The sequence below is a fragment of the Dipodomys merriami genome, unplaced genomic scaffold, assembly GCF_024711535.1.
Source record: "Dipodomys merriami isolate MVZ:Mamm:240054 unplaced genomic scaffold, mDipMer1.0.p SCAF_122, whole genome shotgun sequence".
Classification (NCBI taxonomy): Eukaryota; Metazoa; Chordata; class Mammalia; order Rodentia; family Heteromyidae; genus Dipodomys; species Dipodomys merriami.
In genome coordinates this window covers 1,195,834-1,208,388 of record NW_027202516.1, presented here as the reverse complement: position 1 = coordinate 1,208,388, position 12,555 = coordinate 1,195,834, and the positions used below count along the sequence as shown (strand labels likewise).

Below are 12,555 nucleotides of genomic sequence, written 5' to 3'. Positions count from 1 at the left end.
ACCACACCCAGACTGCAGCCCTGGGGAGGCCGAGGCAGGAGGATCAAGACCTGGCCTTAAAAAAAAAAAAGATGGCCATCTCTTGCTTTCATTAACTTTCAAATCTCCTGCATTTCTTTTTCTGATTTAGCTTAAAAATTACCAATACTTTGTCTGACAGTCCTCTGATACCAAATTCCAGAAAGCCGGGTTGCACCCATGACTGTTTCCAAAGCTCAAGCTAGCTGGGGACTGCTAAATGAGATGTTTTCATTTTAACCACCCAAAATGACCAAAGAAAACGTTCTTGGCATCGAGATCTTTCATCGCTACTCAACACCTTTGGCGGCCTAGGCAAACGCACGTTCTTCTCTCAACTCCTCCAGGCTTCATCTAGTCACTTCCTTTTCTTGGGGACATATGTCTGAACATGGTTTTAAAATATTTTCTTCACCAAAGTACAGCTTAATTATTATGCTCAGAGCCTAACTTAATGCTTTCTTTCCCTTGCATGTTTCTATTTAGATTTACTTAATCTATGTTTATATGATTAGAATTTAAAATACATCATACCTGGCGTCTTTTCAAATAGTCCAGTGCAATTTGTACATTCTGTAGTCTGTGAAAGCGCATTCGACCTTTCTCCCTGGGCTAAGAATAGACAAAAAGTAGGTAAGAAAATTTAGTGTGCAACACCACTGAACTCTGCTAATTTAAATGTATTAAAATGTATTGATCACAATTTGTCATTTGTGACTGAATTTAAACTATCTGAGATTTTGTTCAATATGATTTAAACATATACTTCATTCCAAATATTTCCAAAGGAAACTAAAGAACAAACAGACTTTTGATATTCACTAAGAGCAATTCCTGCCTGTAGGTATTTAATTACAGATGCACAAAAGTAACTATCTTCCCCACTTAACACTATTAGCAAGAGGGCTTTATAATCAAATACGTGGAATGTTAATGAAAATGAGGTAAAGTAGCATGCGGTTAGTGTAAAAAAAAAAAAATTTACCAAAGAGAAAGATGGTTTTACTCAGCCGTGACAGAGGAGGGAGGGGAGCTAGCCCGCTGATCACAGAGGGGGAGGGGGCTGGCCCCACTGTACAGTGCCCTTTATTTTAGCCTTCTGTCGAAACCAGACTCTGCAATAGGCAGAGCGGACTTCACTCTGGCTTCCCTTGCACGGGATGGGATGGAATGTGACAGGCCATGGGTATTTCCCTTAACAGCTGGCACAAGTCAGCTGAAGGAAAACACAAGGAACAGAGCTGAGCAACGCTTAACAAAAACACAACAAATGGTGCTGAAACTTGCCACAAAAAGAAAAGGGTCAGCGTCACTGCTTGAATCTGAAGAGGGTGCGAGAGCGCTAGAGGTATCTGAGCAGAAGGCCAAATGCCTCAGACGGGAGGAATCGCAGTAACATTTGTAAATTCACCCTCTTTGATCCAAAAGAAGCACAGTGGCCAAAAAACAGGACGAGTGGACCCCTAGGGCCAATGACCAGGAGGCTCGGCCATCACAGTGCAGGCCAGCTGTCAGTCCTGGCCTTGATGAGGGTAAAATTAACCAGCTCTTTGGAGTACCAGATCTTAGAATCTTCTTTCCTTCTAAATAATGCCTGCTGCCAATGGATAGATTTAAAGCAGAAACCTCCCATCTCCATAAGTTCCTACAAGAAAAGCAATAAAGTGCTGCCATGTTCGGAATACTAATTCCAGAAGTGGACTGAATGTGCACAGCTAGCACACTGCCTGTATTCATGTTTATCTGTGACACATAGCAAACTCCTCAGCCAAAATGCCGGGATGGGGCTGAAGCAGTTCTGCGCGATTCCCACAGGCATGGCATGGAGGAGGTACGGCAAGCCATCACTTCCGCGCACAGTGTGGTGGGTCTGCTATTCTTTTCTCAAGGGGAGCCCGAGCCCACGATGCTTTCTCCACCAAGCTAACCCACCACACGCTGGACACTAGGTTAGTCGAGTTACGGGGCGACACCTACCCCCTTATCCTCATCCTCCACAGCCTCATGCTGCTCATACTCGCATGCTTCTGGCGCACTCACCAATCGTAAGGTCTTCAAAAAATCTCGCTCCCTCGGCTAATGAACATAACAGACAGAAGAGAGGACAGCAAAGACACAAGACAGACCAGAAATGAAAAGAAGAGCATGAACAGAAGGTAATGAGGGGACAGGAAGCTGAGAAGGAGGGGAAGACACCTGAGGGACGGGTTAGAACACCTTCCAGAAAGCAGTGTTTATCTCCTTGCTATCTGCGAGTCTTCTAACATGTGGTTACATTACGCACCCAACTTCTCTAATGCAAATAAAAAACCTCAAAGGTAAAAAGGAAGCAAGAGCAAAAGCACTGTTTTAATTACAGAATGTATTATATAAGCAGAATATTCAAAGTGCTCCAATTTCATACCACTGCATTGGAATCTTAGGGGGCTTATTCACATCTAACCAAAACATTTTTTATTCCCATCTAGGGAGATGAATGCTGCAAACATCTGAAGAGCCTGTGTTGAAAACACCTTGGCCATGTGTAGAAAGGATTGCATGTTCATCCATGGTCACATATGGAATAGATTGCATGCTCATCCGTGGTCATGAATAGAAAAGACTGGATGTTCATCCACAGTTCCATGTGAAAGGGATTGCATGTTTAACCTTGGTCATGTGTTGAAAAAACTTCATGCTTGTCCATGGTCATGTGTGGAAAAAAATGCATGCTCATCTGTGGTCAGGCATGGAAAGGACTGCATGCGCGTTCATGTAGAAAGGATTTCATGTTCAGCCTCGGCCACATGTGGAAGTATAGGTTCATCCATGGTCACATGTGGGAAGGATTACATGTTCATCTGTGGTCACATGTGGGAAGGATTACATGTTCATCCGTGGTTAAGTGTAGAAAGGACTGCATGTTCACCCACAATCATGTGTGGAAAGGATTACATGTTCGTTCACCCGTGGTCACATATGGTCATCCATGGTCAGCCAAGTAAGTTAAGAAACAACTTACCAAGGTGTCCCCAGAAAGAACCTCTAGGAGGGAGATCAAGCTGTGTCCATCCCTCAGGTCTTCATAGAGGTCATTCACGTGTTTGCGAACCTGTGAGACAAAGCACAGAATCTGGTTCTAGAACTAGGAGTCCTTCACTGTCTCCAGTAAGAGGGGAACCAGGAGCCATATTTTTTATATGGCTCTTGTTCGTTTTTTGTTTTTACTCTCTAAGTAAAATTTAAATTTAAAAGCCAAAAGAGGAAGTTCAGATTAGTAAATCATGGTGATTATGATTGTTAAACCTTGAACACAATAGAGTAAGAATGGACTGCTGGGGCTGGGAAGGTGCTCAGTGGTAGAGCGCTTGCCTGGCATGCATAAGGCCCTGGGTTCGATTCCTCAGCACCACATAAGCAGAAAAAGCGGGAAGTGACACTGTGGCTTAAGTGGTAGAGCACTCACCTTGAGCTCAAGAGCTGAGGGATAGTGCCCAGGCCCAGAGTTCAGGCCCCACAACCGACCAAAAAAAAAAAAAAAGAAGCAAAGAATGGACTGCTACAGGAGGCTACAACTCTTCAACCCATGGTTCCTGATTCGGTACCAGGGCTGCCTGGGCCCAGGGCTGGGCTCCTGGTTCCAGCTCCCCGAGGAGCCCTGGCCACGGATGGAGGGCACACGGGCTCACACTTCACTTCTGAAAACTCCATGAATAATCTGGGCATGGTGGTGCACACCCTTAATCCCAGATTCCCTGGAGGATGTGGTCCAAGACCAGCCCTGAGTAAAAACTAAAGCAGAAAATGGCTAGGGTGCAGGTCAAGTGGTGGAGTGCTGCTTATGCTTAGCAAGCGCATAGCCTTGAGCTGATCCCGGAGCAGGGGCGTGTTTAGGCAGCAGTCCTTCCTTAGAAAATCTATACACACCCTAAATGCATTAAAAAGGTATTATCTGTCCATTTATCTTGGTATCCCAAGGTAAATTAAGTTAAATGACAATCCTCTCAAGTTGTCAATTATATTTAGGAGATGAACCAATCTTCAAGGCTCTTTCAAGAATGCAGCTGCTCCATGTGTGTGCATGCATGTACACACACACAGAGGCTTATAACAAGCTCTAGTGAAATAACTTCTGCTTATCTTCTGTACTTGGTTATCAAAGCTCTGTAACCTTTCATCCAGCCTGATTATAAGGCATGAGGTTGAATTATATATAAGGCCACGGCCTACTTAAAAACAAGGTTAAGCCTGGCAAGTGGCTCACATGTGTAATCGTAACTACTCAAGAGGCTGAGATCTGGAGGATCATGATTCAAGGCCAGCCTGGGCAGAATGTACAAAGCTGGTATGGTGGTGCACACAATGCCATCCCAGCTACTTGGAAAGCAAAAATAGGAGGACCATGCAACAAGCCGGCTCAGCAGACACTGAGACCCTTTCTCAAAAACAGTCAAAGCAAAAAAGCTGGGGGCATGGCTCAATTGGTAGAGTGCCTGCCCAGCAAGTGCCAGGCCCTGAGTTCAAGTCCAGTACTGCCCCAGAGCTAGACCTGTCAACTTTAAAAGAAAATGTGTAAGATGAAGCCACTTTCAAGGCCTGTGACTTTACTTCTTTAGATCTGAAGGAGGGAAACACAGAAATACGCCAATCTGATTTCTGCAGCACTTCATCCAGAGTGCTGGCACCATGAAGCACTGCCTCTCTGTCCCAGTGAGGCTCTGGAGACCCACAGAAACAATGTGTGTGGAATCCCCTCCTCCCGTGGAGGCCACGAGGACAGGCGGGGGCTGGGGAAAGCGCTGGCGTCTCGCGTATGGGGTCTGGGTTGGACCTAAAGCACTGCAACACAAACGAACGCATGATGCTGTTATCTTCACGTTTTCTGTTCTCAAGAGAGCACGCATCCCCACTATTAGCAACAAGAAATCCACACGGGCTCTGAGCACCTGCACCCATGGGCTCATTTTCCTCACAGGTGCAGTGCAAGACAGTACTGGGAGAAAACTGAAAAACCAACATAACAAGGAGGGGGAAAGTTGGGTTTGATCTGGGAAGCAATTCTGGAGAACAGGAAGTGAAATCCTAGCTAAGCCTATCCAGAACTTAGCAATTTCATTCTGTCCAAAGTCTGAGTCACAGGCACTGGGCCTGGAAACTTCCTTCACAGATGACTGCACTGCCTGCACACACCCTTAGCCTTCTGCCTCCTGTTTTCAATAAAACATTCTTTCTTCTCTTTTTGGAAACTGTCTCCCTGTGGGACGAAAACCTGTCTGAATAAATAGAGCCCCAGAGGTGATGAGCAGACACAGGCAGCGCAGGGCACCCAGGGTCGGGTTACGTAACCTGAGTTACGTAAGGAGAGGCATGCGGTTTTCTGGATGTCACACACGTTCTCCCCCAGCTCTGCAGTGCTTCCTAGGGTGTGCGCACCGTGCTGCTCCCACAGGCCACCCCGGGGGCGCTGTCCTGTGTGGACAGAAACACAGGCACAAGAAAATCATCTCTGGGAGAAAGGAAGCCAAAGCCTGAACACGGCCAGCACTGGTGACCACAGGCAGTGCAACAGGGTCACACACAAGATCTCTACTGCCCTGACAGACTGCTGCTGGAAAAAATCTACTTGTCCAGAAATTCCATCTGTGAACTTCTCCACTCACTTTTATCTGGGCTAGACACGTCTGTCCTTGGAGAAGAAGTCAGTCATCTTTGGAGCTTATTGACTGCCCAGCCGCCTTGTCAACAGTCTGACTTTGCCGTGGCTCACCATTAGACAAATGCCACAGGAATTCTGCCTCCTGTCTGTAAGTGTGGCTGGCATTCACTAGCACCTGTGGCAGGCACACACACAGGCAGGAACCCAGCCTCTGGGGCCTGCGGTCTGGTGGGAGGAGCCACAGGGATGACGATGAGGGAGAAGGGCTGCAGGAAGGCCTCCATCTGCAGACACGGGTCAGCAGACATCAAAGGGGAGCCCGTACCCATGCACAGGAGAACGCTGAGGACAGCTTCGAACCCCCATTGGCCTGGCGGTGGGCTAGCGCAATCTCCAGGGACACATCCCTCTCACCAGTCTGTTTTATTTCCCTCCCACAAGGCCAGCCCAGAGACTCAGTCCTTGTCCTTTGTCCTATCACTTGTCTAAAAAGAGGACCTGTCTGCTGGAATAAAAGCCACCTCTTCTGAAGCCACTCCCGGGCATCTCCCGTGGTTTCTCTTGTTCATTCCTCATTTTGGGCATCCAGCTAAGAACCAGGGAGAGGGAGGAACACTCCCCAACACTGAACAGTATACTAGCTCGAGCCAGCCCAAACCACTAGTAAAGCCACAGGCCCACAGAGGGCTCCTCTGGAAAAAGGAACGAGGATCCTTAGATAAAAAGAGAAGCGTAGCATAAGCCACACAAAGGCCCGACAGGCCTGGTTGAAGTCACAATATTCAGAACAAAGATCGCTGTCTTCAGGAAAGACCATAAATAATCAAAGACGGCTTGTCCCACGGGAGATGGCCTCACTGCCTTCTGCTACTAATGGAAGGACAAGAAGGAGCACAGCTTGCTTTAGTGAAACTACAACGTCAAATGGTTTTGATTCAGTTTTTGTAGTTCATGGGCAAACATGAAAAATAGTCCATTGTATTCTCTATGACAGATCCTTAAAAGACTTCAAGAAAATAGAGTAACAATTATTTTACCATGTTATTGATGAGTAAATTGATGTTTTTTAAAGATATGCTTGAAAATAATGTATTCTATTAGAACACCATCTAGACAATTTCACTTACTACAAATTTCAGTGCTATTTCTTCTGCAGTTGTGAAAGCACAACATGGATTTTTACCTAAATTATTATAAATTTCAAACTGGTATTAGAAAATATCCTTATTTAGATGAGAAAATGATGGCCACAAGACCATACATAACTGATCTGCTTTACAGTTCCTTTAAATATAAAATAAAGTTATCTGTCACACACCTTCAAGTATACAGGATAAAACATGAGAAAATTAAAACATCAGCACCAGGCAGTGTTTGCTTCATAAATGTCTCTTCCAGTGTCACCACAAGGGGGCGATACAGGGAGTTCACGTAAGTGTTAAGGTTTTAAGAAGCTATTTCCATTTTTAAAAATTTATTTTATCTATTCTAACCCTTAATCAGAACATTTTTATTAATGTCAATGTGCTGGACAGAGGTGTTACAGTTACATAAATAAGGTAATAAGATGTATTTTTTTTATTTCAGTCTGGCTCTGGATCAGTTGAATTCCATCTTCCTTCTAGCCTTTCCTCCTCTAAACAGGAAAACAGACAAAAGTCTACTCTAAAAAGAGTTCCCTCTAGCCAGATGTTCAGGTCCTGGCCCGGGGGGAGAAAAGCCAGAAGCAAATCCATTCCTCACACTTTTCTGGCGTCTGTCCACTGACTAGCAAGCAAGCAAGCAAGGAGGGAAGGAGAGAAGGGGGAAGGTGGGAAGGCGGGAAGGAGAGAAGTCAGGAAGGAGGGAAGGCGAGAAAGAGGGAAGGGGGAAGGTGGGAAGGCAGGAAGGAGGGAATGAGGAAAGGAGGGCATGAGGAAGGTAGAAAGGTGGGAAGGAGAGAAGGAGAGAAGGAGGGAAGGAGGAAAGGAGGAAAGGAGGGAAGGAGAGAAGGAGGGAAGGAGGAAAGGAGGGAAGGAGGAAGGTGGGAAGGGGAGAAGGAGGAAGGACCTCACTGTATAAGAAGCAGGGTCTTAGGTTAGACTGAAGTGCACTGAAGTGCCATATCTGTAAGAAAGATACAGATCTTCACTTTAAGAGCTTTTCAACTGCTTTCCCAGTGCATCCTTTTAGAAATCTTTCTTTAAGCCGTTTATCATGACAAATCCACGGCAAGCGCTATCACTGCAGTTTTATTCCGAAGAACTGAGAAGGTGCCAGGACTGGCATCCTCTGCTCAGTGCTTGCCCATTCTTCTGACTCACAATTTGGACATTGAAGGGGGTGTGTGTTCCAGTCATAATAACTATAATTGAAAAGCCACTCAACAAAAAAAAAAAATGATACTAAAGAACATTTGTAACTGCAGCAACTTAAGAGGACAAAAGACCAGTCTAGATGCTGTTATAATAGGTAAGTTTCACCAGTTTACAATGTCATGTGAAAATGCAAACAGATGTTAGAATATTAGCTTTAAGACATTAAAGTGTTTGATACAGGTCATTTATAGCTAAAGCATCACAATTACGCCTATAATAGCAACACCTTAAAGAGATTCCACTGAGTTTTCAAATTCCAGTTCTTACTGAAAAAAGCTTTAAAACAGAATTGTGAACAGTTTACCACATAAAGCATACAAAAGTATTTTGTATTAGAATATGGTATTTTTATGCTCATAACCAAGCTTTTCAACTTTTTTTAAATGTGTGTTTCTTCAACAGATTCTCATTTAAGCCGGGCGCTGGTGGCTCACGCCTATAATCCTAGCTACTCAGGAGGCTGAGATCTGAGGATCACGGTTCAAAGCCAGCCCGGGCAGGAGAGACCATGAGACTCCTATCTCCAATAAACCACCAGAAAACCAGAAGTGGCGCTGTAGCTCAAGTGGTAGAGTGCTAGCCTTGAGCTGAAGAGCTGAGGGACAGCGCCCAGGCCCAGAGTTCAGGCCCCATGACCGACCAAAAAAAACAAACAAAACAGATTCTCATTTAGTGACTACTCAGAAAAAATTTCCTTAATCAGTCTCAAATAGTAGGAAGTGAAAGGAAGATTCGGGTGAGTGTGTTTCCTCCCTGCTGGACACCCAAGTCTCCGCCTCTTCAGCAAGCTCATTTTATTCAAGGTCACTTTACTAGCTGCCCTTCCTCTTCACACCTACCTCTCCCAAGTTTCAAAGAACCCTTAATCAGGGCTGGCACCAGGAGGGCCTTGTGGGGGAGAAATCCTGAGTGAGGGCGGAGGGGGCCAGGCAGAGGGCCATTGGAGGACCCTGAGCAGCTGCTGAGTGAGGAGAGCTCAGGGAGGGGACAGATCCGGTCTCCACCGCAGGACAACACTGGCTAACGGGCTGGCCATGGCCACTACCCTGACTACTGAGCGGCTTCACCTCTTGGGAGATCTCTGTCCGCCCTTATGGAATGAGCAACACACCAGCCCCCCGTGCCTGGCCTTCCACACTGCAGTGCAAGGGTTACAAGGGTACTTGCCCTAAGTAACTGTTTTCTCTCTTCTCACACCATTGAAAATGCTTATCACCATAAACTTGTTCATAGGAAAAAAATAGCTACAGCCTCACGGTCTGTAGAAACACACACAGTCAAAGAACCACCAAGCCCTCACACAGGGATTTCATGCACTTTGTGGATGACGTCGAGGAGGGCTGGCATCCTGCCAGCCTCTCGCCATGGGGTGAGGCTTGAGCTAGGCTCCGGGCTTGCAGGAAGCCAGGTCCTCACAGAGGAAGGGGTCCGCAGGCCACAGAATCTGCTGGTGGGCAGGCGCAGCGCGTTGGCCACAGCGGATATCTGGTTCGTGCCTCTCACGCGTCCTTTTCAGACCACTGCTAGCTGGTGAGCAGCTACCACGGCAGCCATGACAAGCCGTGCACCTGACCACCGAGCGTAGGCACACAAGCGGCTCAAAGGGTCTTCACAATCTCAAACATCAGAAGACAATGCTGTCTCTCGGCAGCACATGGCAGTTTTAAGGGTTTCCTTAACCACTCGATATTGCCACACAAGGGCTCAGCTTCTCACATCCCCACAAGTAAACAACGAGGAACAACTGGTTACATCCTCTGGGTAAACTGAGGTAATCTGGGACAAGACCTATGACCAGTGTCAGAGGAGAGGAGCCCCAGGCCTATTTTTACCGACGCCCGCAGGTGCTGAGCACGTGCAGCCTGTGCTGCCTTCACCCTGCAGCTCGATGTCTTTGACCAAACAGTGCCCCTCGTGTGTGGTTTCCAGGCCGCTGACACTGTGATCTTATTTCCTAAATAACAGAGCAAGGTATATACACTGCTCACGACCAGATCTGCCTGTGGCGAACTCGGCCTATGCAGTGAACACTATATTGAAACTTCTGTTTACAATCTGCATTCGGAGGGAAACTCATTCAGAACAACAGCTATGGTAGAAAATCGCATCCACAGAACTGTGGCTGGTCTTCCATTCAGAAAAAGAAAGCAAGGTTGATGCATAAAGTCAGGGGAAGCTCGAAGGCCATTCCTCCTTCCCCATTACGTAAAATCTTAACCCAACCCAGTGGCTGGGGCTGGGATGTGGTTCAGTAGAGCTTGTCCAGACCGCGTAAGACCCTGGATTCCATACCCAGCACCACAAAGAGGAGAACAAGACAGAGGTCAACAAACTCTTTTTGTAAGATACTAGTACTATGTTTGGCTTTGAGTGCTATTTACTATATTAATACAAAAATGAATGAGCATACGAAAAAGTTCAATGCAACCTTATTTTACGAATTTTCATGTATCACAATATATTCTTGCGATTTGTTTTCAATTGTATAAAACTGTAACTAGCCGGGCGCCAGTGGCCCACGCCTGTAATCCTAGCTACTCAGGAGGCTGAGATCTGAGAATCGCGGTTCAAAGCCAGCCCGGGCAGGAAAGACTGTGAGACTCCTATCTCCAATAAACCACTAGAAAACCGGAAGTGGCGCTGTAGCTCAGGTGGTAGAGTGCTAGCCTTGAGCTGAAGAGCTGAGGGACAGCGCCCAGGCCCAGAGTTCAAGCCCCATGACTCACACACACACACAAAAAAAAAACTGTAACTATTTTCATGTAAAGACCATACCAAAACCAGGCTGGGGGGGGGGGGGGGGAGAGCTTGGATGCATTTTGCCAAAGAGTATCTATTAACATCTCTTTGGCAAATCCTGCTGCAGAGGTTTAAAGTGATTATTTTAAACAAGTATAATGAATTTAGTCTTAATTGGAATAATAGACTTTGGGGGAAAGGAATGTATTAAATGTGTTTCTTTCACCCAGAGTTCTTCAGTCTTTAATGTGTTAATGTGTGCCAGAAATCTCCTCAAACAGAATATGCTACCTTCCTAAATCTGTAGCCTCTGGAAAGCTTTTTCATCCTCCCAACCCCAACCCAACATTCACCAGGGCATCTCACACTACTGGAATTTCTGGAAATGCTGTTGCTATGAAGTGTGTGTGTCTGTGTATGTGTGTATTTGATCCAATCTACTTTGGAAAATTAATTTTCAAATTCTGCAAAAAAGTATTAGTCAGAATTTAAGTTAAAACAAAGAAGTTTGAAATTATATTTAATAACCTGGAGGAAACCTTAAAATTATACTGGACTACTTTAAGTTTGGATAGAAGTTGAAACATTTGGGAACGTAAGTTGTGATGGAAGAAAGGACAGCATTAAATCTCCTTAACTCGACAGATCATTGGGAATGTGTGCACACTTCGAGCAGGAAGGATTATCCATTCTGTCTTCCTCTGCACATGTACTTAATTTTAAGGAATGGAACGTTTACTCTAGGGGCATTGCCCAAGTGGCAGAGCCACTGCCCAGTGAAGCCTAGTGAACACTGGGCCCTGGATTCTGCAGTATTCTCCAGCAATGAACAGGTAGTACTAGGTCTAGAGGTCTCACATACCGAGTCGGTGGGCGCGCCCAAGCACTGCGGAAGGACTGAGAAGCTGCCAGTGCTCTGTGGGAGCCTGAGAGGCCTGTGGGCTGCAGCAGGAGGCAGCACCGGTCACCACCAGCCCCCTCGGTCAGCATAGCTCGCCATGTCCTCCACCCCCTCCACTGCCTGCCTTCCTCTGTCAGGCCCCTTGGAAAACAGTATCCAGGTTCTCCCTCATGTCTGTAAACAGCCTGGAAATGGGTTACTATTTGAATCTATGGAAAGGAATCCTCAAGGAAACGTGGCTATATATACAATAAGGCTGTAGAAAATACCTACCCTGCCTCAATTTAATATTAGAGACTTTTTAAAACAATCACTTAGCCAGAACTGTTTTTCTGAATCTTGAACTAAGAAGGACAAAGCTAACAGATAATCTTAAACAAATAAATGTCATCTATGAATAGACCCACTGCCACCACCCACGAACAGAGACCCGTGTGAAGCCGTGGAAGGAAAGGGAAGGAGTCAGAAGTGCAGCTGGAGTTTGGCCGAAGGCTGTGACTGCTCACTTGGTTTGGACATGAAATGTGAGCATGGCCCAGGCTGTGGTGGGATCTCAGCTGAATGGGCTACAAGAAGGTGGAGCCACTCCCACCTGTCCCTTCTCTCCTCCCTCCCTCTCCTACGCCTCCTCTCCCCTCTTCTCTGCCCTCCCCTTCCCAGTTTTCTCCTCTCTGTCCTCTCCTACCCTTTCTCCTCTCCTCTCCTCCCTTCTTCCTGTCTCTTCTCCTCCTCTCCTCCCTCTCCTTCCCTCCCTTCTCCCTCCCCTCCCTCCCTCCTGTCTCCTACTCTCCTTCCCCTCTCCTGTCCCCTCCTCCCTGTCCTCCCTCTCCTTCCCTCTCTATGCCATCCCTTTCCTGGCTGCCATGAGCAGCTTCCTTCCACCAGGCCTTTCTGCCATGAAACCT

At 46.4% G+C, this 12,555-nt stretch overlaps 1 protein-coding gene across 13 annotated transcripts in view; it reads right to left on the bottom strand.

Moving 5' to 3' along the window:
- Nucleotides 1-12,555, bottom strand: part of Dst (dystonin) — a 311,344-nt gene that overhangs the window by 182,239 nt on the left and 116,550 nt on the right. For 6 of the 13 annotated variants that reach the window (XM_070017230.1, XM_070017235.1, XM_070017233.1 and 3 more), the window contains exons 6-8: nucleotides 3,020-3,109; nucleotides 1,996-2,094; nucleotides 553-630 (exon numbers count right to left, since the gene is read on the bottom strand). In XM_070017230.1, the coding sequence (XP_069873331.1) occupies nucleotides 553-630; nucleotides 1,996-2,094; nucleotides 3,020-3,109 (267 nt within the window). The remainder of the gene's footprint in view (nucleotides 1-552; nucleotides 631-1,995; nucleotides 2,095-3,019; nucleotides 3,110-12,555) is intronic. The other 7 variants (XM_070017234.1, XM_070017237.1, XM_070017244.1 and 4 more) reach the window with 2 other exon arrangements.